We start from the raw sequence: 24,467 nt of genomic DNA, 5'->3' as shown, positions 1-24,467 counted from the left end.
TCTGCCAAGGAACAAGCATCTTTTAATTTTATGGCTGCAGTCACTATCTGCAGTGATTTCGGAACCCCCCAAAATAAAGTTTCTCACTGTTTCCATTGTTGCCCCATCTATTTGCAACTGGATGCCATGATCTTTGTGTTTTGAATGTTGAATTTTAAGCCAGCTTTTTCCACTTTCCTCTTTCACTTTCATCAGGCTCTTTAGTTCTGCTTCACTTTCTGCCATAAGGGTGGTGTCATATGCATATCTGAGGTTACTGATACTTCCCCCGGCAATCTTGATTCCAGCTTATGCTTCTTCAAGCCCGGCATTTTGCATGATGTGCTCTGCGTAGAAGTTAAATAAGCAGGGTGACAATATACAGCCTTGACGTACTCCTTTCCCAGTTTGGAACCAGTCTGTTGTTCCATGTTTGGTTCTAACTGTTGCTTCTTGACCTGCATACCGATTTCTCAGGAGGCAGGTCAGGTGGACTGGTAATCCCATCTCTTGAAGAGTTTTCCACAGTTTGTTGTGAGCTACACCGTCAAAAGCTTTGGCATAATCAATAAAGCAGAAGTATATATTTTTCTGGAACTCTCTTGCTTTTTCAATGATCTAACAGATGTTGGCAATTTGACCTCTGGTTCCTCTGCCTTTTCTAAAACCAGCTTGAACATCTGGAAGTTCATGGTTCATGTGCTGTTGAAGCCTGGCTTGGAGAATTTTGAGCATTACTTTGCTAGTGTGTGAGATGAGTGCAAGTGTGCGGTAGTTTGAACATTCTTTGGCATTGCCTTTCTTTGGGATTGGGATGAAAACTCATTTTTTCAGTCCTGCGGCCACTGCCGAGTTTTTCAAATTTACTGGCATATTGAGTGCAACACTTTAACAGCATCATCATTTAGGATTTAAAATAGCTCAGCTGGAATTCCATCACCTCCACTAGCTTTGTTCGTAGTGATGCTTCCTAAGGCCCACTTGATTTTACATTCCAGGATGTCTGGCTCTAGGTGAGTGATCACACCATCATGGTTATCTGGGTCATTAAGATCTCTTTTGTATAGTTCTTCTGTGTATTGTTGCCATCTCTTCTTAATATTGTCTGCTTCTGTTAAGTCCATAACATTTCTGTCCTTTATTGTGTCCATCTTTGCATGAAATGTTCCCTTGGTATCTCTAATTTTCTTGAGATCTCTAGTCTTTCTCATTCTATTATTCTCTTCTATTTTTTTGCATTGTTCACTTGGGAAGGCTTTCTTATTTCTCCTTGCTATTCTTTGGAACTCTGCATTCAAATGGGTATATCTTTCCTTTTCTCCTTTAGCTTCTCATATGGTAGTTTTATTCCTACTTGCAGGGCGGCAAAGGCAACACAGACATGAAGAACAGACTTTTGAACATAGTGGTGAAGGAGAAGGTGGGATGATGTGAGAGAATAGCCTTGAAACATACTCATTGCCATATGTAAAATAGATAGTAGAAGTTTGCTGAGTGATGCAGGGAACTCAAAGCCGGTGCTCTGTGACAGTCTAAAGGAGTGGGATGGGGAGGGAGGTGGGATGGGAGTTTGAGAGGGAGGGGACATATGTGTACCTATGGCTGATTTGTGTTGATGTATGGCAGAAACCTTCCACTGCTGTGAAGTAATTATCCTCTAATTTGTGTGTGTGTGTATATACATATATATATATATATATATATATATGTAGAGAGAGAGAGAGAGAGAGAGAAAGAGAGAGAGAGAGAGTCCCTGTCATCAATAGGAAGGGAAAACCCATGAAACAACCAGGCCCATAGGAGATAGCAGTCATTAGATGGATGCCATCCTGGGATATAAGTGCCACAGGAGTTCAGAGAAGAGAAGGACCCTGGGCCCCAGGATGGGCTTCTTGGTAGGGCAGCTACATGTTCAGAGAATTTATGTAACATTCAGAGGAGAACTAAAAAACCAGGGAAGGGGAGCTAGAAACCTCAGGTTTCAAAAGAAAGCAAAGCCAGGTTAAGGTATCAGTGATGTTACATGTGGCCATGTATGTCTGGCCAGATGTTATATCTGGCTCAGTCTTGTTGGAAGCTCAGTTAAGGTGGGCATACAGTGGGCACTAGACACTGAGGGGGACTGTGTTTTATTAAAGCTACAAAACTATAAAATCGGTTAGTCAGTCCACTAAGGGGCAAAATGGTGCTAAGGGGGCTTTGGAGAAAAGAAATGTAGGAAAGGCACACAGGAAGTACTAGGGTGGAGGGTGGTGACCGTGAGAGACGATTAAGTGGAAACTGTGATACTTGAGTGGCTGTAAAGGAGGAGCTGCCCATGGAGGCACCTGGAGGAAAAGCCGCTGAGGCAAGGGGATGAGCAAGTGCAAAGGCCCTGAGGTGGGAGAGTCTGGCGTGAGTAAGAAACAGCAAGGAGGGCTGTGTGGCTGGGACAGGCAGAGTGAGCTGGGGAGCATTAGGTCCTGGGTCAGAGCAGTAGTGATATCAGATGTGTGTGGGCCCCACTGGCCAAGGAGGTCTCTGGGCTTTTTAGCTCCGTGAAATGAAGAGGCACTTCAGGGTTTTGGTAGAAGGGTGACATGATCTGACTTGTGTTTTGAATGCTCATTCCAGCAGCTTTGCATAAGGACAGAGGCAGGGTTAGGAGTCTGCTGCCAGCTACAGAGACAAGAGCTGCTGGTGCCTCTGATATGGTTGGGAGCTATGGGGTGGTGAGAAGGGGTCAGACTGTGGGCATGAGCTAAAAGCAGAGCCACCAGGACTTGCGTATGGATTTGATGCTGGGGCTGAGAGCAAAGACGAGTTGGTGCTGCTGCGAGGTCTGGGTACAGCTGGATCTTGTTGGTCCCAGGAAATCTTATCCCAGGTTCTCAGAGATAGTCCCTAAATGCTGGGCCCAGAATCTCTAAACAGAACTCGGAGTTTGGAGTGGGTCCCAGGAGAATTTGTCAGAAGATTCATTCTCCCTTATGATACCCACACTTTGGTGGTATTAATTTGGGCATGTTAACATAGTCCTATTGTTTAAATATGCTTGTATTAATTGACCAATAAAATTAAATCATTCTTCTGAGCACATTTAAGCATTTTACAATACCTGAGCCTTTCCTATTGTGTTTAATCCACTGTAACACATCTCCGATCCTTTTTCCTGCCAGGTCCGCTCCATGGTGAGTGACTTTGCCGTTTTCCTCACTATCTTCACAATGGTGATTATTGATTTTTTGATTGGAGTCCCATCACCCAAGCTTCAGGTTCCCAGTGTGTTCAAGGTAAACAGATCTTAGGGTACTTGGTGCCATTATGTAGTTCATAGAATCTGATCCCGAGTTATTTCAGGGGCCTCTCCTTATCCTAATCATGTGTTTTGTGGTCCTCTAAATCTGAGTTGTGCTGCTCACACCATACCATGCAGAAAAGCAAACTCTTCAGGCTTGACTGAGTTCAAATCAGAAAAGTCAGAAAACCTAATGTTGTTTAATGAATGAAAAGCCTTATTTATTTTCTTAACGCCATTTATTGTCTTTAAAATGTGAAGATTTATAACAATGAAATGTGGGAACTTGCCTGGTGTTCCAGTGGCTAGAACTCCATACTCCCAATTCAGGGAGCTGGGTTCGATCCCTGGTCAGGGAACTAGATCCCACATGGCTCAACCAAGAGTTTCCATGCCACAGCTATTAATAAGATTCAGTGCAGCCAAATAAATAATTTTAAAAATAAAACAATGGACTATTTATAGTTATATAAACATATACCAAAGACTGTGGGAATGTGGGTCTCTGGAACAAGTTCTGGTTCACAGCACTTCATTGAGCATCAGCTGGCTTAGGAAATCAGGAAGGGTGAAAAGGCTCTTTGTAGGCCTCAGTCCTGCTCCTCAAGTATCTTGCCCCATGAGGAGGTGAGGCGGTGGAGGAGCTTCACCCTCATTCTAGGGCTCCCACCAGAGTAATTGTGACCTCTCTTCAACCCTAATTCATTGCTTGTATATCTGTCTATAATCAATACTGTTGATCCAGAAATCTATACAAAAAGTAAAACAGATGATCTAAACATGGGGACTCGAATCTGTTTCAGTCTGGGGGTACCTACTGAGGAAACTGAGAAGATAGAACAGCTGAGCTCAGTTCCACAGATCCCCACAGGGTGGAGAGAAGAGGAAACCTGGGTGTCCTCGGGGACTGGAGAGGAGCCAGGAGAGGAGGGAATGGGGGGAGGCTGGGGAGGAGGAGGAAGCTGGGAGCGCAGGCCCGCGGTAACTTGTAAACACCTGGCATAGTCAGCCTTCGTCTTCCCTTTCTCTCTCCCTGAAGCAGGCCTGGTTAAAAATATCTTTTTCTGTATTGCTTGAAAAGATTTTATTTCATTTTGTTAAATTCAACTGAAATTCCACCCAGTTAGAAATTGATGGGTTAAAAAAATCCTCTTTAAAAGTATATACCTCCTAGAATATATATCATACTCACCCTGTGTGAATGAGTGCAGTCAGCTTTTTCTCTAATAGCTGGCTGAGGTCGACAAGGCAGGAGGAATGGATTTTGTGTAAAAATAAGTAATCTCGGAGCATTAAGCAGTTCTTGGAAAGGTTTCCTGATGGGTAGGCTTCAGATAGTCAGAAGGCACTGCATTTCTGGGACATCTCGGAAGAAGGCCTCTGGAAGATGGGAGAGACGTCAGAGAAAATGGGGGAATGTCAAAGGCAGTGCTGCTCATTGGCAGGCCTCCCTTTCAGGAAGCAGAGAGAACATTTTCTTCTTTTTTCTCTTCCCTATTACACCACATGACCCCCAGTGACCAAGACCCAGTCTGAAGGCTAGTACTATTATTGATGGGTTAATGTCAGTTAGGGATTGATAAGTTTTTGTGTTGACCTAGCAATTTAAGAGCCATTTAGAACATTATTACTAAGGAAACACAGATTCTATAAACTTTCAGAACCTAACTTGGTGACATTATTGAAGAGTCTTTGAATCCTAGAATGATAACCAATGTGGAACCAAATACTTTGGATTTAAGTATTTGCTTTGTTCATGAGTTTGGGGCCAGTTTGTATCCCTGGCCTTTTATCTTCCATCCCTACTTGCCAATCAAAGTGAACTTTTCTTCCCCAGAATACCCTGGCATTTTTTTTTTTAGATTTAGAAGAGTTTAGTTAGAAGAGTTGGACACGACTGAGCGACTTCCCTTTCACTTTTCACTTTTATGCACTGGAGAAGGAAATGGCAACCCACTCCAGTGTTCTTGCCTGGAGAATCCCAGGGACGGGGGAGCCTGGTGGGCTGCATCTATGGGGTCGCACAGAGTCGGACACGACTGAAGCGACTTAGCAGCAGCAGCAACAGTTAGTTTGTAAGATTTAGGAACAGTGGTCTTACAGGGTCACTGAAGAGGATCCCAGATCATGCGAGTCCCCAGATTCAGTGTTTTGGGCTCCTCTCTCAGGTCTCTAGGGCCTGGACCTTGTTTCATTGCTGGTGGGAGGCGGGTCTTGGACCAGGCCCCTGAGATTCCACGTAACTGACTCTGTTGCCTTAATTTGTGCTGTAAACATACGTGATATGGCTTCTGGTGGGGAGAGTAGTGAGGAGGATAATCAAAGTTATTTATATTGTCTTTCAAAGTTATAAATTCTTCTTTAAACAACAGATTTTGTTATTAGTTAACATATTGTATCTGGGTCGATGTGGAGATAAAGTCACTTTTTCTGTACACAGGAGTTTGGAGAGCCAGGGAAGGAAGTGAAGGATTAGTGAATATTCCATAAGAAATTGACAATTGAGGACTGACTCTTTCAAAGGGGATTTGGAACAAGGTCATAGATTTTCTAAGGAATTGCTGTGTTTCATGCCTTTTTTTTTTTTTGAGAATTTTCATTCAAGAATAAAAAGAAGTGTGGTTGTTGTGATTCAGTTTGATCTGTTTTGCCCTAATGACTACAGTTAACTTAAAATACAAAAATAAAACCTTGCTTTTTCCCTTTAGCCAACAAGGGATGACCGAGGGTGGATTATTAGTCCCATTGGCCCCAATCCCTGGTGGACTGTGATTGCTGCAGTTATCCCAGCACTGCTCTGCACTATCTTAATATTCATGGACCAGCAGATCACAGCCGTCATCATTAACAGGAAGGAACACAAACTCAAGGTAAGAAAAATTTCTGACCTAGAATAATGGCATAATAATAATGGCAACCTATTACATCTTTAAAAAATTTTAGGGAAAACCCATTTAGACCAGGAACTGTAGAACCTGGGTGAAAGCAGTTATGGAAGGAGCTCATAGAGAGTTTCCAGGGGCTTCTGACTCCTTCATTAATGACAGAGATTGGTTTGGAGATGAAACTAGAGTAGAGCATGTTTGTACAGTGTGAAGGAAGCTTGGACTCTATTATTCTCCTCTCAGACCTGTAGGGCAGGTTGGTGGGCAGAGTTCTTGGTGGTCCCTATATGGTCACGTGCTCTGGTCCAGGATTATCTTCCTGAGGTTCAGGTTAGGGCTCGGACCACTGTTTCCTGGAGACAACTGTTCTCCCATGGTGTCCTTTAGTGAGGTTTCCAGACTGAACTCTGAGCCCAAGAATCCTAGGAGGTAGGGTTGGTGCCAATACATTGATTAGTGAGAGGCTTCATGACTTGTCTCTATTCCTTCATTCCCTAGTGTAGGCAACATCCATATTTGGCAAGGAATGGGGAATGTTTATAGGAACCTTTTCATTGCCAACTCCTGTAGGGTCGACCCTCTAGAATGGTCAAGATGTGTCTTTGGCTACTCTGCTGAGAAAGGATGAATCTTTGAATATGTGATACTCAGGGTGAGATCTGGGGACACTTGGATAAAAACTGGATATTGGCATGTGTAGGACACGCTAAGGTTTCTCTTTCTTCTCTGTTCCCTCCAAACCAGGAGGGGCTGCAAGACTCTTCTGGAATCCCTGGACCCCTTCCTTATCCTTCCTGCTTTGGGCCTGAGACTCTTAGCTCACTGTCCTATGTCCCACTACAGCCAGCCCACTGATGGTGATGGAGACTCTGTTTCCCCACAGAAAGGATGTGGCTACCACCTGGACCTGCTGATGGTGGCCATCATGCTGGGTGTCTGCTCCATCATGGGCCTGCCCTGGTTTGTGGCTGCAACTGTCCTATCCATCACACACGTGAATAGCCTCAAACTGGAATCTGAGTGCTCTGCCCCTGGAGAACAGCCCAAATTCTTGGGCATCCGAGAACAGAGAGTGACAGGCCTTATGATCTTTGTGCTGATGGGCTGCTCAGTCTTCATGACAGCTGTATTAAAGGTACAACCATTCATTCGCTCACTAGGTAAATATTAAGTGCCTGATGTGTGCTGGGAATGCAGTGGTATGATAAATAGAAACACATACAAATACCTGCCCTGAGGAGTTTATTCTGAGGGGAGCAAGACAGATAAGATGTAGTTAAGGAAGTTAGTTAAGAAAATAAACAGGGTAGTTATAGAATGTAATATGTGATCAAAGGAAATATACAGTGTTGTATGGTTTTATAGAGAATTAAAGGGATGTGTTTTGTTAGTGTGGTCAGAGGAGGCCTCTCTAAGGAAATGGTGTTTAAGATGAGATGGAGCCAGCCCTGCCATGAGTGGTGGGAGAGGACATGGGGGAAAGGAGAAAAGCAGTCTAGACAAGTCCTGAAGTGGGGAATAATGGTACATGTTCTAGGAGCTACCAGAGCTGTGTGGCTCAGGGATGTAAAGCAGAAGCACTGCGAGATGAGATTGAAGAGGGCAAGGGCAAAGCATGTAGGGCTTGTTAACACTGGTAAAGGTAGTCTTCAAAGGGTTTTAACAGTAGAGGGACATTATCCATTTAGTCTTTTTTTAAAAGATCTCTCTGGCTTATATCTAGAGAATAAGTATTTATGTTTGAGGAAAAATAGAGGTAGAGAGACTGGTGAGTCTATTACAGATGAGAGAGGATGGTGGTTGGATAAGGAAGTTGGTAGTAAGGAATGCATAAAAGGCATAACTTCTGTATATCTTGGAGGAGATCAGGTCTTGCTGGTTGATTGGATATGGAATGGGAGAATAGAAACATAAAAATGACTGCTAGGTTTTTGGCTTGACCATCTGGGTGCATAGAGATGGCATTTAAGGCGGAGAAGACTGTATGAAGGAGGAAGTGATTTTGTAAGGGATGGGCTGTGATCAGATTTGAGTGAGATGTCTGGTAGGCATCTGAGTGGAGAGGTTAGGGGGGGTTACTAAACTACAAATATAAATGTTGGGAGTCAGCAACACATAGGTGGTAGTGAAAGCCAGGGGCATAGATGAGCTCACTCGGGGGAAGGGTAGCTATAAAAAAGGAGGAGTGGAGAGAAGAGCAGAGTCCATGGAGGTCCAGTATGTAGAAGGTGGGTAGAGGAGGAGACAGCAACCGAGACTCAGAGGGGCTGCCAGAGCGGGAGGGGGAGAACCGGGAGCGTATGATGTCAGGGAATTCAAGCGAGGGCAATGATTGATTGGAAACTGTCTGGAAAAATGAGGACCAAGCCAAGATCATTGGGTTTAGTAACATGGAAGCCTAATGAGACTTTCCAAGAGTAGATTCATTGGAACAATACAGTAGAAGCCTAGGGATGGGGACCCAAAGCGTGTATAGGTGATGAGGAAGTAAAGAGAGTGTGGGCAGACAACTCTATCAAGAAGTTTTTTCTGTTGAAGTAGAAGAGTGAAATGGGCAGTACTGGTATGAGACATGGGGTGAAAATAGGATTTTTGGAAAGATAGAAGCTACTTTGAACATGAGGAAAAAATGTTTTTGTGGGTGAAAGGCCTGCCTGTGGGAAAAACAGGATAAAAAAGAAAGTTCAAGCCCCAGCCATTGTGGAGCACTTACTTATCTCCCTTGCCTCCTTCTCCCACTTTTTAGTGACTTGTCAACCACTTCAGCCTGCAATGCAGATGCTGCTTAAGGGTGCAAATTGTCAGAGGTGGGACAGGATTCTGAACCCTCCTCCTGCCCCCTTACCTTCCACTTGATCTTGCCCCTTCTCCTCATGCCCCACGCCCCCACCTCTGATCTGGGTGCCATCTGGAGGAGCCCAAAGGTGTCTGCTCTTTGGAACGTAACCATGAGTCACTGTGGTGGGCATTGCCTGGCGCTCCTAGAACAGTCTCAGGAGGATTCTCTTAGGAAATCATTCAGTAGTTCTAACAAGATTAGCACCAAACTGATATGTCTACTCACTCTAGAGCCAGAACAATGTAAAATCCAATGGGAATTTTCTAGTTCAAAGAAGAATTATGTTTAGAAATGTTCTTTAGCCCCAGCATAAGAGCAAGTTGAGTGTAGTCTTTGCAGTGACATTTTCCTTGCCTTAATTCCATGGGCCTCATTACCTCACAAAGCTGCTCTGAAAATTACCTAGATTGGTATAATGTGGGAAGTGTGCATGTGTATTCAAGTGTAATAGAATCATGTTGCCATTTCTCCCTAAATTATTCTTTATCTGACAAGATACCTCCCTACCCCTGCCCTCAAGTCTCTGATTAATAAAAAGCAAATGCTTTTAGCCTATATTAAAATACACCAAATCCTTGAGGAGATGATTATGTGATTACAAAAGATTTAAAAGATTTCAGTTCTGTAAAAGAGATGGGTGAGTGTGTGTGTGTACATGTGTGTGTGTGTGTGTGCCTGCCTGCCCATTTCCCTGGAGGAGGAAGAACCAGATGGGGAGAAGATGTGAGACCTATGATTTAACCAGGACCAGATTACACTTACATGTAATCATTTCATTTCAGAACAAAATGATTCGTATCATTGTCAGCTTCTGTTTTCGCTTCTGCTTCTTAATCATGTAAAAACAGCAGAAACGAATGCAGCATTTCTACAGTGATTTTGAGTTTGCTTCCCTTCTTGGAGGTTTGGCAGTTTATATAATCTTGAGTGTGCTATGATACCACATTGAATTTCTGGTCTCTGCCCTTTCATCTTCAGTTTATCCCGATGCCGGTCCTGTATGGAGTCTTCCTCTACATGGGAGTGTCTTCCCTGCAAGGAATTCAGGTACTATGGGGTTCAGCCAGGCAGCGTCTTCACTCTGTGAGCTCACCTTCCTGACCAGGGAGAGCAGCTTCCCTTGGGAACCAGAAGTCAGTTCTTGAGGAACTATTTCCTAGTCTTGCTGCTTAAGCTCTTTTAGACATTCCCTTGGACACTGGACAAAATACAGTCGTGTTGGCATGAGGGCACAGAGACTTCCAGGGTGGCCTGACTCAGCGCCATGGTTCCAGTCCTTCGTCAGTTTTATTCGGCAGTCATCAGACATGTGTTAAACACTAGGTGTTTTGTCAGATGCTAGTAAACTTAGATCTGGAAGGTTGGTCAGAAGCCAGACGGGCTTCTACACATGCATATGTGCACGTCAAGTTGCCTCAGTCGTGTCCTGCTCTTTGCGACCCTGTGGACCATAGCCCTCCAGGCTCCTCTGTCCATGGGATTTTCCAGACAAGAATACTGGAGTGAGTTGCCATGGATGCCACTAGTTTTGGTGCCAGGCTAAAATGTGTGTGGGGGGAGGTGTAACTGGGGGTACATTGGTGAAGAGATTGGGAAGTCAAGGGAACTGCCCCAGGGAAGCAGGTATTACTTCTTGTCACACATTGTCTTTCCCTGTCTATCAGCTCATTCCTCTGAGTCCTTTGAATTGAGAAAATCAGGAGCTAACTTGTGTTAGCTCATTTTATCATAGATAAAATGATAATTTAGCTACTTCTTCTATTGGTGGCTGGTTCCTCTTTGTCTTTTTGGATGTCCAGTAATCACTTTTAAACACTGAGTTCTTTGGGCAGGTTATTTAATCTCTCAAGAGTCTCTGTTTTCCTTTTCATAATATAAGGATATTTTCTATATCCAGAATGTTGTGAGGTTTCATATTATCTTTTTACTTTAAATAGTTCGTGAAAAGCTCCAAACTCCTCCAAGAACAAGTAGATTTGGGCTTTTAAGCAGAAGAATGCCATTGGCCTATTTTGTTTTCAGTACTCCCCAAGAAAGAGCTCTCTCAGGAGCTACAGTATGGGTAGAAGAAAGTTGAACTGAAAATGAGAAGAGAGAGGTTTAAATGTGATGCTGTCCCTTACCAACCTTGGCCAAATGACCTGTTCTCTTTGAGACTCAGTTTCTACTTCTGTCAGGTAGAGATGGTATTAGCTACCTTTCACAGCCTATGGTATATCAGACATGAATGGGCCCAACGAGCCCCAGGAAAACCACCAGAAGATAAGTGCTGACCCCCCTTTTCCAGTTCTTTGATCGCCTGAAGCTCTTTGGGATGCCCGCGAAGCACCAGCCGGACTTCATCTACCTCCGGCACGTGCCGCTGCGCAAGGTGCACCTTTTCACCCTCATCCAGCTGACCTGCCTCGTGCTGCTCTGGGCCATCAAGGCGTCTCCAGCTGCCATTGTCTTTCCCATGATGGTGAGTGTTAAAAGGTATTGTTCTTTATTTTTAAAAAGAGTGATAAAATAGACGTAATGTAAGGCTTAGCATCTTCACTATGGTAACTGTGCAATTCAGTGGCATTAAGTACACTCCCCTTGTTGTGCAGCCATCACCACCATCTTTCTCCAGAACCTTCTTCATCTTGCAAAACTTGAAATTCTGTACCTGTGACCCAATAACTCCCCTCAGTCCCTGGCAACCACCATTCTAATTTCTGTCTCTATGAATTTGACTCCTCTCAGGACCTCATGTGAGTGGAATCACAGTATTTGTCCTTTTGTGACTGGTTTGCTTCACTTAGCATGTCTTCAAGGTTGGTCCATGTTGCGTCAGGGTGGGTGTTTTGGAGAATATCCATCCTAATCGGTGTGAGTTAGTATCTCGTTGTGGTTTTGATTTGGTTTTAATGTCTGCAGTGATACGTTATGTTGAGCATCTTTTCACGTGTTTATTGGCCATTGGTATATCTTCTTTGGAGAAGTGTCTGTTCAAGTCCTCTGCCCATTCTGAGATAAGGTGGTTTGTTTTTGTGTTGTTGGGTTTCAGGAGTGCTTTCTGTATTCTGGATATTAGTCCTTCATTGGTGGTGAGTTCCTGCTTGTTTGGCTGGTCTTCACAGACCAAGCATGTGGGGGACCTTGGGCTGTGGATGCACATGTGTAGTAGTTTGCCATGTTTTCTTTCAAGACTGTCCATCTGCCTTTCTGCCTCTCTGTATTTCTATTTATTAATATTTCTCTGTCTTTCTTGAATCTGATATGGAGAGAGGACTCTTCATGTTTGTGATAATTTGTGTATTATCTGAAAGCAGTAGCGTTCCAGTTTAGAATTCATTGCAATCAGAAGTGTCTATAGTGATGAAAATGCACTGTTTCAAGTCACTGGGAGAGAGGAAGAGGTGTCTAGTACTGATAAGTGACTGGGACACGCCTGCCTCCTTTCAAACTGAAGCAAGAGCTTTGGAAAGGAGACCAGGAAAGCTGAACTGTGTGGTGCAACAGGTGACAATCTGTTTCCTAAAACCAGGGTGATGATGGAATACCTGCCACCCGACCACCTCACTGTTTCATCTTGTCCCCTTGATGCCTTCCTCTCTCTGGCTTACTCTATCTATGTCATGAGAATGCTGAGCATTCAGTGGGCTGTTTGAAAGTTATCCAAAGGATGCGCCTCTGGAGGGAGAAGGCAATGAGGGTAATACCGAGTATTCATTTACATACTTTTGAAGTCTGTCTTACTGGGAGAATATTCAAGGATGAGGAAACTTTGGGGTTCTTTTCCCCTAATCTCCTAGATATATATCTTCCTGATGGGATTCTCAGTTTTGTCAGAATACATGTAGGGTTCTGCATCGGGGTGCTGTGTTCAGGGCTTGAGTGTTTGGTTAAAGAAATAGCAAATTCCCAGCAAATCCTGGAAGGGATACTTTCAATTTTGGATTTATTGTAAAAATAGTTGTTGCAATTAAGGGGAAATGAATGCAGTTAGCCAGATTTGCCCCATTTCTGATCTAGTCACTGGATTTAGCTGGTGAATAGCAGTCAGTCCACACAGGGCATTCTGGGCTGTTATTGGTTCTCCTTTGGCTGAAACGGCCCTTATGGGGAGAAAGTGGAGAAGTATTTGAGAACTCTGCTCATTTCTATTGAGTTGATTAGCTGTCATATTTTAGGCAAGTTACCTTCTCTCCCTGGGCCTTAGTTTCCTCATTTATAAAATGAGTGTCAAACCTCGTCAGAGGCCAGGGGCAGAAACCACTCGAGATCCATGCAGCAGACACAAAGCAAGGCTTTGCAATGTAATGTACAGGCAGAGGGCCAGAGGAAATCCACATGGCCCTTCAGGGTGCCCTGACCCTGCGGTGGCCCATGCTCAGGTTGGGTATAACTGGCCCCACCAAAACCATCTCCTAGAGAGGCTTGCCACCCCTGTCCTGCCCTCTAGCCCTTCCTACTGGCCTTGAGGCAGGAGAAGACAGCTCTTAGGGCAATCTGATGATGAGGGTTTCTCTTTTCAGTGAAGAAATTAAATTAGTTCAAGTAGGGAATTAATAAGTTTAGAGTTGTTATGATGATAGTTAAATAAAATATTGTGCATAAGACACGTAGTATCTGGTATAGAGAGCCTCAATAAAAGGCAACTATGATGATTGTCGAGTTTGATTCTGCCTGACACGTCTTAGTCTGCTGTGAACATAAGACGTGGCTTTTTACTCCAGAAGGGAACACGCCCCTTTAATTCATTTTCTTTATTTTTCTTCAGGTTTTGGCCTTGGTCTTTGTCAGGAAAGTCATGGATCTCTGTTTCTCTAAGCGGGAGCTGAGCTGGTTGGATGATCTTATGCCTGAGAGCAAAAAGAAGAAGCTGGATGATGCCAAGAAGAAGGCCAAGGAGGAAGAGGTCATAGTTCTTGCACCAGCTGCACGCTTTGGGGCAGCCTTAAATTACAGAACATAGGAAGGGCCACATGAAAGTCAGCATGTCTGGAATCCCAAGGGTTATATTTAGGATCAGGGAAGATTACTCTGAAGATATTCTCAGCTGATGTCTGTCCTTCATCTTCAAATTTGATAACCAGTTGTTTTTTCTTCTGTTTGTCTACAGCCTACTTACCAGGTTTACACTTAGAATATGGATGTGAATCTGCTTTTATTATCAGATTGAATAGTTTATGTTTTCCCAAAGGTCTAATTTGATAATCATTCAAAATCTATTATTTTCTGAGAGTGTTTGTTACATACTTAATTGCAGATGTGTTGTGGTTCATAGAGATAACTTATATAGGACTTTCTGTCCTTTCTCACTTTCCTGAGCACTTGGCTTCTGCCATCCACACAATGGACCTTCTGTCAGTGGCTTATAATATGTGCAAAGAATGGATGTTCAGCAAAATGAAGATACCAGTCCAAGGATGAGCCTGAAAGAGTTTCCACATCCAGTTAGTGCCTGAAATAGGCACTTTGAAATTCATTTTAGAGGAATTTTTCCCCAAAATCTTGAATTTTGAAAATCTTGTGTTATTTTTTTGAGATGTAATTGACCCATAATATGTTGTAAGTTTAAGGTATACAGTGCAATGATCCTATATAAGGATAAGCCAAAAATTCAATCCCTGGGTCAGGAAGATCCTCTGGAGAAGGAAGTGGTAACCCACTCCAATATTCTTGCATGGGAAATGCCATGGACAGAGGAGCCTGGTGGGCTACAGGCTATGGGGTCGCAAAAGAGTCAGACACAACTTAGTGACAAAACAACAACAACAAGCCTAAAGTAGGATAGTCCAAAAGTCCACAGGCTAACTAACACGTAGGGTGTGTTTCTGTGGGGGATTTCACATTGGTTGCAGAGGAAAGGAAGACTAGAGTGAGCAATGTCCTCCACATCACCAATATTTCTGTAGGGCTTGCCAGTGTGGAAATTAGGAGTGATCTGAGATAAAAATCTCCAGACTGGAGTCTGGTGGCATCACAGAACGCTAAGGGGTAGGGCTGTGATAGGTCAATGAGATGAGTAAGTTATGGGGTTATAGTATCCAGCCTTGTGACTATAGTTAACAGTATTGTTTTTCAGTCGCTAAATCATTTGCAGTGCCATCAACTGTAGCCTTCGGGGTCCTCTTTCCAGTAAATCGGTAGTTGTATCTAAAGGTTTACTCATATTCAGGTTCTTTTTTTTTAAAGTACTGTTCAATAGGTACAGATATTGGATTGTCACTCATTTTATGGTGAGGCAAAACTATGAAAGAACATAGCTACACTCTCTTATAATAAATGTGAGAGAAAATTAGGTAGAAATTATAGGGATTGAAAAATGGGCTGGTGTAGACTACTGGTTTCACTTGATCCAAGATAAAATAATGTCTCCTTTTCTTACAGGAAGCTGAGAAAATGTTAGAAATTGGGGGAGACAAGTTCCCCTTAGAGAGCAGGAAGTTACTAAGTAGTCCTGGAAAGAACAACAGTTTCAGGTAAAGCTCCCAAAACACGGAGGAGTTGACTTCTTTTGGTGGTTCTGTAAACATTCTGGCTTTGTGGTGGGGGTTGGGGCATGAATGCAGCTGCTGGTATAAAAAGCTAAACATTCAGCCTCTCAGTTGCAACCTATGAAAACACACTTCCTTTCATGGTTTCCTGAGGGCCTGCTGTATGTCAGGCACTGTGCCAGTTATGGGAGTCATGGGAGGACCCTGCTTCCAGAGTTCATGCTCTCCTCAAACCAGGACTCTTTCTGGCTATCTGCCACCTTCCAAAGGTGAATAGGGTACAGGCTATGCTTGTCCTCCTAGTGGGCGTGAAGTTCCCACGCTTAGGCAAGTCTTGAGGGGATGGGCAGGGACATCCCCTTCCAGCTTGGCTCACGGCAGCTGCAGTCCTAGAAGCCAAGGGGAAACTGAACTGGGATTCCTCCAGTTCCTTACTTCTGCCAGTGATCTTAGCCTTTTGGTCTGTTCAACCTATTTGTGGCCTGCTCACCACAAATCACAGGATGCTAAATTGGTCCATTTGTGCTTTCATTCCTGGCATTTTGTTTCCACTTTGAGAGAGGAATACACAGCTGAAAGAAGCCCAGAGGTAGAGAGGGAACAGAAAAGGGAGAGAGAGGGGATCTGGGCCATCTAGATGCTGGATAATTTACTGCCGACTTATTGAATTGATTGTGGTTTATACTGAGGGAGAGAAGAGGAAAAGCTTTTCTTTGGCCTTTTATTCATTTATTTATGACAACTGAAAGTAATATATATTTAAGGTATGCAACATTATATGTAATACGTAAATATATCTGGTAAAAGAATTACTTTAATCAAATTGACAGTATATTCATCACTTCCTATATGTACCGTTTCTTTTTTGTGGGTGGAGAGAACATCTGAGATCTACTTTCTTAGCAAATTTCAAGTATACAATACATTCTTATTACTAACTGTAGTCACCATGCTCTATATTAAGTCTTCAGATTACTCATCTTTTAATGGGAAGTTTGTACCCTTTGATCAATATCTCCCCTTGTCCCCCACCCCTCAGCCTCTGGTAACCACCGTTCTACTCTGTTACTATGAGTATTCAACTTAAAAAAGACACTGACCACAAAGAAATGGAATCTTTGGTCCTTAATAAACTTTCTGTGAGTTGCCATTCAAGGAGCCAGAGACTTTGCATTCTCTGTGGTATAGTGGGAGCCATGTTCCTTTCCTAGCAGGTGTTGCCTCCTCTCTTGGCCTTTTAAAAGGAACAGTCTGGCTTGAGGAAAGCTTCAGAGTATTGAGGGGATGGGGGTTTCTAGGAGACCAAGGACAGGATTCAAGGTCTTGAGTTTCCACTGATGCACGTTTGACCTTGGACGGTCTCTTAACCCTACAAGCTTTGGTTTCTGCACATTCAGAGTGAGGATGTTAATTATCTCTGATGCTATAATCGTTAAGATACCACATTGTAACGGACCTGTGTAAACTACAAATGGAAAAGATCTGGCCATGTAAATGAGAAAAGGAACAAAGAGTGCTTAGCCCCATGCCTGGCATGCAGTGAGCGCTCAGTCAGTTGTAGCCCCTGATGCTGCCACCAGCGTTGCCAGAGGGGCCTGTCAGAGGCGAGCAGAACTTGCAGGCAGGGCTGGCCGCTGGCCAGCACCCCAGCCCAGCCCTCAGCTCTGACTCACGGGCCACCTTGCCTTTCGAATTCCCACCATCTGGCTCCTCGTGCTGTGAGAGCTGTGAGGCGAGCCCCCTCAGACTTCATCTTTTCCCTTCTGGTGGGGGGCGGGCGTCACAGACAGGTATATGACTGATTTGTATGGCTGACACTGACTGTCCTGAGCATTGATTTCAGATGTGACCCCTCCGAGATTAATATATCTGATGAAATGCCTAAAACCACGGTCTGGAAAGCTCTCAGTATAAATTCTGGAAACACAAAGGAAAAGAGGTAAAGAGAACTATAATTGCTGATTTTTATTTATTTCTGGCTTTTAAAAATAGAAATTGTGTTGAAAGTAAACTGTATTTTAGGTGTAAAATTGAATTTCTCTGTTAAATAGCACATCTAGGACTGCCACTAACCTCACAGAATTGTTACAAGCCTAAGAGAAGCAAAAATGTTTTCCAGCTATTTGAGCAGATATATTGTTTTGAGCTGCCCATTTACACAAGCCCAAAGTTAGGATAGAATTATTTTGGAATGTAAATTTGCTTTATTGTTTCATTCCCTTTATCCTCTTTCTATTTCCCATTTCAAAATCGGTAGAGCATCTCTCTGGTGATTGCAGCCATACAAACTGGAAAATCCTTACAATATTGGATAGTGTTGATAATATTGATACAAAGTAACCTATTTAACTTGTTCCATAATGAGAATTATTGTCTCATAAAGATTTTGAAATATTAAATTGTAACTGTTTTCTTATTTTGAAAACCAAATTCTGAATATCATTTGTCAGTAGCATAGATCAATCTTAATCTGGTTCATGAAGAAAAGGGAAAGACTTGAGGCATTTTTGCCTACATTGAGGTAGGCTGTGTACTCAAATTACGTAAATAATTTGGTCCAAACACTAAGTCATCAGATAATTGAAGGTGAAATCTTAGGTCTTACTAAAGGCAATTTTTCTAGCTTAAAAAAAAAAAATCAGTAGGCTAGGTTAGGAGACTTGGCCTAGCTATTAATGTCATGTGTAACCTGGCAGACCACTGTTTCTGGCAGTTGGTTTATTCAGCCATGAAATGGGGGTAAATAACTCTCATTCATAAGGCTGCTCTGGAAAGTCACAGCCACTAGTGGGTGGTAGTGGTGGGTTATTTCTTCATCGAATGGGTTAAAATAAATCTGTGATGAATGTGAGTGAAATATAGAATCTTGTTTCCTTCAGAGGAAAATCCAGGCAGCTGTCGAAAGTATAACGCACATGATTATTTTTAGTTGAGAACTAGTCTACTTGTAAATGAACTTAAAATACAGCCAGATCCAAATTGTGGTGACATCTTCAAAGTATTGTGTTAAAAGCAGGAATGAATCATGTGTTCCCTTTTTGTCTAATTGTAACACTTTTGTTCAGTCTCTTCAACTAAATGTCTTTGCTGGGCTGGAGGCTGTGGGCCGTGAGGTGCCACAGGGAAGCTCTGGTTACAGAGAAGATGGCGGGGGTCTCTGAGATGAAGCGAGCCCCAGCCTGGCCCTGTCCTTGGTCCTGGCCAAGCCATGCGAGATTCAGTTATTGGTGGTGTGCGTCAGAGGGCATCGCCGGGCCTGAGCATGGAAACCGAAGACCACCTCCTGCTGGTACTTCTCTTCTTCCTTCTCTTTCTCTTCAGAACTGCCACCATTGAAGACCCAGCTTCCCACTTGCCAAACATTGCCTCTTCAGGTGGCTGGCCTGCTGAGCCATCTATATCCATTCTGCCACTGAGGATTTTCCTCAGGGAGGTCCCTCTTGCTCAAGGACAGGGTGGGGGAGCGGGAGGAGAGCAGAGAGCAAAGGGAAGCCTCTCCGGTTGCATAGTGACTGCAGGCTCCTGGGCAGCCCTGGGCCTTGGTTTGGTTGCCTCCTCTGGGGGATGCTGGTCAGACCCAGAGGCTGCCAGAAGGTCTGCTCCTAGGAGGGTCAGCACCCTGAGCGTTGGCAGTGCCAACCACAACAGCCAGAAGATGCCTCTGACCCGGTGCGTCTTCCTCGCTCCCTAGCAGCAGCCTGCATAACTCAGCGAGAACCTTGGATGATGGAAGGGCCGAGAGGGACACACACACTGGACTTGCTTATCTCAGATGGGAAAAGGCTCAGGGGAAAATGATGAATGAGGATGAACAGCTTCGCTTGGTTCATTGATAGAGTAAGAGAATGAGCTTTAGTGGCTACAGAAGGGGTTAGTTTAGACATCAGGAAGGACTTCCCAGCCTGAAGATTTGTCGTACTGTCCGCTTTCTGGATATCTGGTGAAAGTTTGACCATAGTTGTTTGTGAGTAGAAAAAGATAAGGGGTTTTTTATTGGGCATGTTGAGGAAACATCCGTGTCTTGCTGCTGTCTCTTGAGGACATATTTTGATTCCATTCCTGGAGAGATCCAAGTGCTTACATAATGTCTCCTTAGCTGCCTTAGTCGCAAACCATCATCAACTCAATGGACCAAACCACTTTGATCATTCTGGATATTTTTTTTTGTTGACACGTTTTGACTTTCAGATGCAAAAAGCCACAACAGGGAAATGAACTGTAAGTGGTGAAATTAATTCTGGTATTCAGTTTAAGACTATATTTCTACTTTTTGTCTCCTTTTCTCTGTTGCAGTGAGGGTTTGGGCTCCATTGTGTATAGACTTTCCCTTCCTTTGTGCACAGAATGTGACTAACAAGCATGTTGGTACCCAGGGGATCTGATCAGTTTCCATCCTGGAGAATATTTGTACAGAGGGACAGCCCCTCAGTGTGCTCTCTTTCATAGGTGAAGAGTTGCTACATAATCTTATTGAAGTTTACATTCCTTAGACTCCAAAAATATGTTGATGCTATTCTAGTCTTACTCTAGGGACTTTGATATTGAAGGAATCCTGCATTTTCCTATCTCCCTATCTCTTAGAGCCACAATTATTTTTAATACACAGATGATTTTCAAAATATTTGACAACTGGTACAGGATAGATACCAACCACTCAGAAAGGATGCCTGCTATAAACAAGCAGTATGTATGGCCATACCAGTGCTGACTGGCTGAACATCACCCTGCTTTCAAATATTAAAGTGCTATCCCTTTGAATTATGGGTATTGTTCCTGCTTGTCTAATTTCTATTCATAAGGCTGTTTCAGGGACAGCCTCAGCTTCCTTTCCTATGGTGCAGACAGGATCAGGCATGCTTCTTTGAACTCTATGGGCATTAAAATCTTTGAGAGCCAAAGCTTCACATTTTATCATTTTAGGATAAATGTAATCATTGTACCTGTTTCCCTACCTGGTTTAGAAAAATCATAAGGCAACCCATCACTGGGAAAAGCTTTCTTGCTGCCTTTCCCTGTCCCTCTCTGGCTGCTTCCTTGAACTTGCCTCCTTTCTTCTCTGTTCCCTGAGAACATCCCTCCTCTCTGCCCCCATCTTGCCCCTCCCATCTTTTCCTGCCACCTCTGTATAGGGAAGGTGGTAACTGCTTCCTGTTCCTTTGGCCTCAGCGTGGCTACAGGGAATTTAGCAGGGAAGTCTCCACCATGCAGGAGAACTGGGTGACAGTGTCGCTCCGAACATCAGTTTCTGCACACACTGATGTCTCATGACGCCCTGTCCTGTGGGCTCCCTACTTTGGGAGGCTGTGCCAGTCTTTTGGGGCAGTTAAGTTTTCCTCAAACAGCAGCTAGCTCCATTTGTGCTGCATCTCAGCGGCAGGAACCACTCCATACTCTTCCTCTCTCATCTTTCCCAAATCCCACCCAGCACTCAGCCCCAGTCCTGGCTGCTTCCCAGCTCAGGTCTGTGGCTGGTGACTGTGGGTGGCAGAGTCAAGTTGGGACAGTGTTTAGGATAGGAAACAGAGTGACAGTGAAACAGAGGCCTCGTGTGTATATGTGTGTGTATGTGTGTGCATGTGTGCTTACCGACAAGTAAGAGTGTATCCAGGAGATATCGTTGCTGCTACTGAACAGCCTCGTGTCCTTCCCCTATCTAGGACTTCCCTCTCTAGCCTGATAGAATTGCCTGAGGGCAAATGCGATAGCTTAGTCTTAGAAAAAGGTGTTTAAGCTCAATATTAAGGAAAAACTGATTTAGGGGTAGAAAGCAAGGCAGGTAGTTAGGTAATTCCCATGCCCAGGCTTGCTTGGGCCAGAGAAATAATCCACCTCTTCTCTGACGAGGGGAAATTTCAGGAGTAGTTTGAGTGTTGACAGTCAGTGTCCTGATAGGCTGGTGTTGTAGAGTAGGAAGGGATGGAGGCCAGGGATTAAGAAAGTGATGGTGAGTAGAATCTTTGTTCTAAGCAGAAAAAGTGGCATCTAGTGGCATTACTAAGTGGTTGGGTTACTTCCTAATTTATGACTTAAGGAAGGGTTGGTCTAGGGAGAAGGTGAAGGTCAGCAGAAATGTGTTGTGAAATTGCCCAAAATGTTGCTTACGTAAAATGCAGGCTAATTCTTTGTAGCTGTTTATGATTTCAAACTTCTGATGATGGGACTATCAGGAGGGCTGGTCTTTACTGCACTCAGCTCCTGTCCCCTCTCCTTGTTCATATATTAAATTTGCCTTTGGGGTGGAGAACTAGAGAACCATACATTTCCAAAACAGGTTATAAATAGTTGCTCTTTCTATTTGTCTGGGATAGGACTGGCTCTTAAATTAGTCATAGATATTTGATCAAAATCTGGTAAGCTAAGTCTTAGGTTTGGTTAACATCTTAGGTTGACATCTGTGACCTTTAAGAGGTCTCTGCTTTGGGGAATCTGGTTTTTGGTCATCCAAAAAGGACATTTCCCTGTTTGACTTTATTTTCTACCTATTCTGTATTCTAGACTTTCCTTCTAATTAAGGAATCAGTAATTCTCCCTGCAACTTCTCTGATGATTTCAACGTCCATGTTCAACATGTCCAGGTTTTCCTGATGCATAGGAGAAGGCTTGAGCCAAGAGCCCATGGCTTTCATTCTAACTCTCATTAGACATAGTCTCCAGTATGTTCTTTCTACTACTTTGTTAGCTTCTCTAAACGTCTGCCTTTGCAGGAGAGTTAGCACCTCCTCTGAGGACTTTTAAGCACTCTTTGCTAGTTCGTTACTGCATTTTCCTTAGACTTCTCAGGTTCCCAAGCCACATCCTGGCAAGACAGTCGACATGCATCAGATATTCTCAGCCTTCTTGACTGTCTCTTGGTCGTAGCTGCCAGACCTTCTAAGGTAGAATTTGTTCCTGCCGGTCCTAACTGGCCAAGTGAGACATCATCTCAGTTCTGCCCCTTTTTGCTGACCTAGCTTTTTCAAGCTCTCTTTCTCTCCTTTCTGCCTTTTCCTCAGTCTTTCAAGTTCTTCTTGGAGGGAAGGAGTTTTTGGTCCGAGGTCCTAACAGCCCCCGCCAGTGGGGGCTAGGAAGAAAGGGGGGAGGTTGGATAGTTCTGGGGCTGCTCCAAAAAGGAACTTGATGGTTATTTGCCTTATTTAGGATGAGGGACTATGAATTCTCAAGCCCTCAGGCTCATCCATATTTCAGTGTAAATAGAGAAAGACATTCCAAAACCAAATAGAAGGGATTTTTCTACCAAACTCTTTATCATTCTTGGTGCCCCTGAGGTCTTGTATTAATTATAGAGAATGGGGTAGTTGACTCAATTCACATTTCTTTAGTTTCTTTATTGGAAGGAGGCTGACTTTCACAACCAAAGAGGTGTGAAGTAACTCTATCGAAAGAGGAAAGGAGTGTCACATGAATCTTTTCAATAGGAAACATCAGAAAGGGGAGCAATTCAACTACAGGCATAATTCTTTTAGGAGATTCTGTGCTCAAAGGGAATGGAATGGTTTCTGATCCTTCTGAAAAGAAAAGGAATAGCATTTTCTGAAACCTAACTCACTTTCAGCATTGGAGAATATAGAATTTTTCTTCTAGCTGATGGCACTAATATTTCTGAGCGGGAGAGAGAGCCCACCCACGGCCCTTTCCCAAGCCCAGCAGGAACAGCAGAGCTCGGGTTCTTTTAGCAGGTTTGCAGTCGATTTCAACTTGCAGGTTTTCCACACGTGCAATAAACTGGATGTGCAATTACTCCTTTTGCAAAAGAGGCCAAAATCCTTCTCCCCACACCTCTCCTCCATATTCACTCCTCCAAGATGATAAGCCTCCCTCTTGTTTATCTGTGTCTGTCTGTCCGACTGGTTAGATACAGCTGCCCTCCCAAGCACATGGTGTCAGGTGGAGAGCACAGCGACCTTCCCACGGAAGGGGACGGCTTGAGGTGCTGGTACATTTCCCTCGTTTTCTATGTTCTTCTTTCTAGTAGGTCTCCTGTAGAGATAGAGATATTTTTGTTTTAGAGATTCCAAAGTATATATTTTTAGTGTAAGAAATGTACCCTCTCCACACTCCATGGTGTAAATAGAACCAAGAACACGTGTCATTGTGATAATCCCCTAGCAATCTGCGGTAGCAACAGGACCCCTGTCCCTCACCGCCTAGTCTCACGGTCTGTGTCTGTGAACCGAGGGGGTGATGGTGACACCTCTGCCTGCCCAGACCTTCCTATGCTCAATGGGTGAAAAATAAAGTCTGTGTAACTGTTAATACCTATGGTGTTTTTTGAGCTCGAAACGCGGGATCTGAGCCAAGGTAACCACCTTCCAGACTCGGGAAGAAGAGTTATGAAGATGCGGGGGTGGGCCTGAAGAGGGGCCTATACACTTTCCTGCGTGCAGATCCTGAGGATCCCTGGCTGGAGCCATGGAAGAGGCTAGACTGCCCTTTCTTTGGGGACCACTTAGACTTATTTTTGGGTCAGGGGACAGGATAGCATGAAAAGAAAGCCCACCTTGGAGCTACAGCTAGGCTGATGAGACCAGTTACTAATATTTAAGGACTTGCCACTGTCTACAAATCCAGATTTTAGAGATCTACAGTCATTCCAGATAGTTTTGGTTTTAGAGGGCATGAGGCTCCATTTCTCTTCCTCTCAAATCCAGTCATTGGAGGGATGGAGGAAAGGGGAAGAAGGAAGGATTGGAGTAAGAGTAAAGAGGTGAGTGGGGGAGGTAGAAGGGAAGGGTAAGGGGAGAGCCAGTCAGCCAGCCTGGTGGAATGTGACTGGAAGGGCATCAGCTGGAAGCCTCCTGAAACCAGCCCTCTGTGGCTCTTCCAGGAAGGAGAACCAAGACAAATAGGTGTGGGACACAGGACAAGCCAGGGTTAAGTCACAGGGGGTGTATGGGAAGGTTCCTGTGCAGGAACTGAAGCCAGTTTTCACCCATTAAGTTACACATGAAAAGTGCTCAAGATGGTACCTGGCACACACTAAACATAGAGCAAGTAACAAGAAACCTGGAGGAAGGTGGCTC

The 24,467-nt window shown here is 43.9% G+C and overlaps 1 protein-coding gene across 6 annotated transcripts in view; it reads left to right on the top strand.

The window, feature by feature from the left end:
- SLC4A8 (solute carrier family 4 member 8) overlaps positions 1-23,700 on the top strand; it is a 106,006-nt gene extending 82,306 nt beyond the window's left edge. For 4 of the 6 annotated variants that reach the window (XM_060412560.1, XM_042246706.2, XM_042246707.2 and 1 more), the window contains 9 exons: positions 3,138-3,251; positions 5,965-6,126; positions 7,025-7,276; positions 9,959-10,027; positions 11,268-11,441; positions 13,728-13,865; positions 15,341-15,432; positions 17,291-17,386; positions 18,513-23,700. In XM_060412560.1, the coding sequence (XP_060268543.1) occupies positions 3,138-3,251; positions 5,965-6,126; positions 7,025-7,276; positions 9,959-10,027; positions 11,268-11,441; positions 13,728-13,865; positions 15,341-15,432; positions 17,291-17,386; positions 18,513-18,525 (1,110 nt within the window). In that variant the 3' untranslated portion in view covers positions 18,526-23,700. The other 2 variants (XM_060412561.1, XR_009599893.1) reach the window with 2 other exon arrangements.
- Positions 23,701-24,467: the final 767 nt, after the last annotated feature.

This window comes from Ovis aries, chromosome 3, assembly GCF_016772045.2.
Source record: "Ovis aries strain OAR_USU_Benz2616 breed Rambouillet chromosome 3, ARS-UI_Ramb_v3.0, whole genome shotgun sequence".
Taxonomy (NCBI): domain Eukaryota; kingdom Metazoa; phylum Chordata; class Mammalia; order Artiodactyla; family Bovidae; genus Ovis; species Ovis aries.
This window is presented reverse-complemented; position numbering and strand designations above follow the sequence as displayed.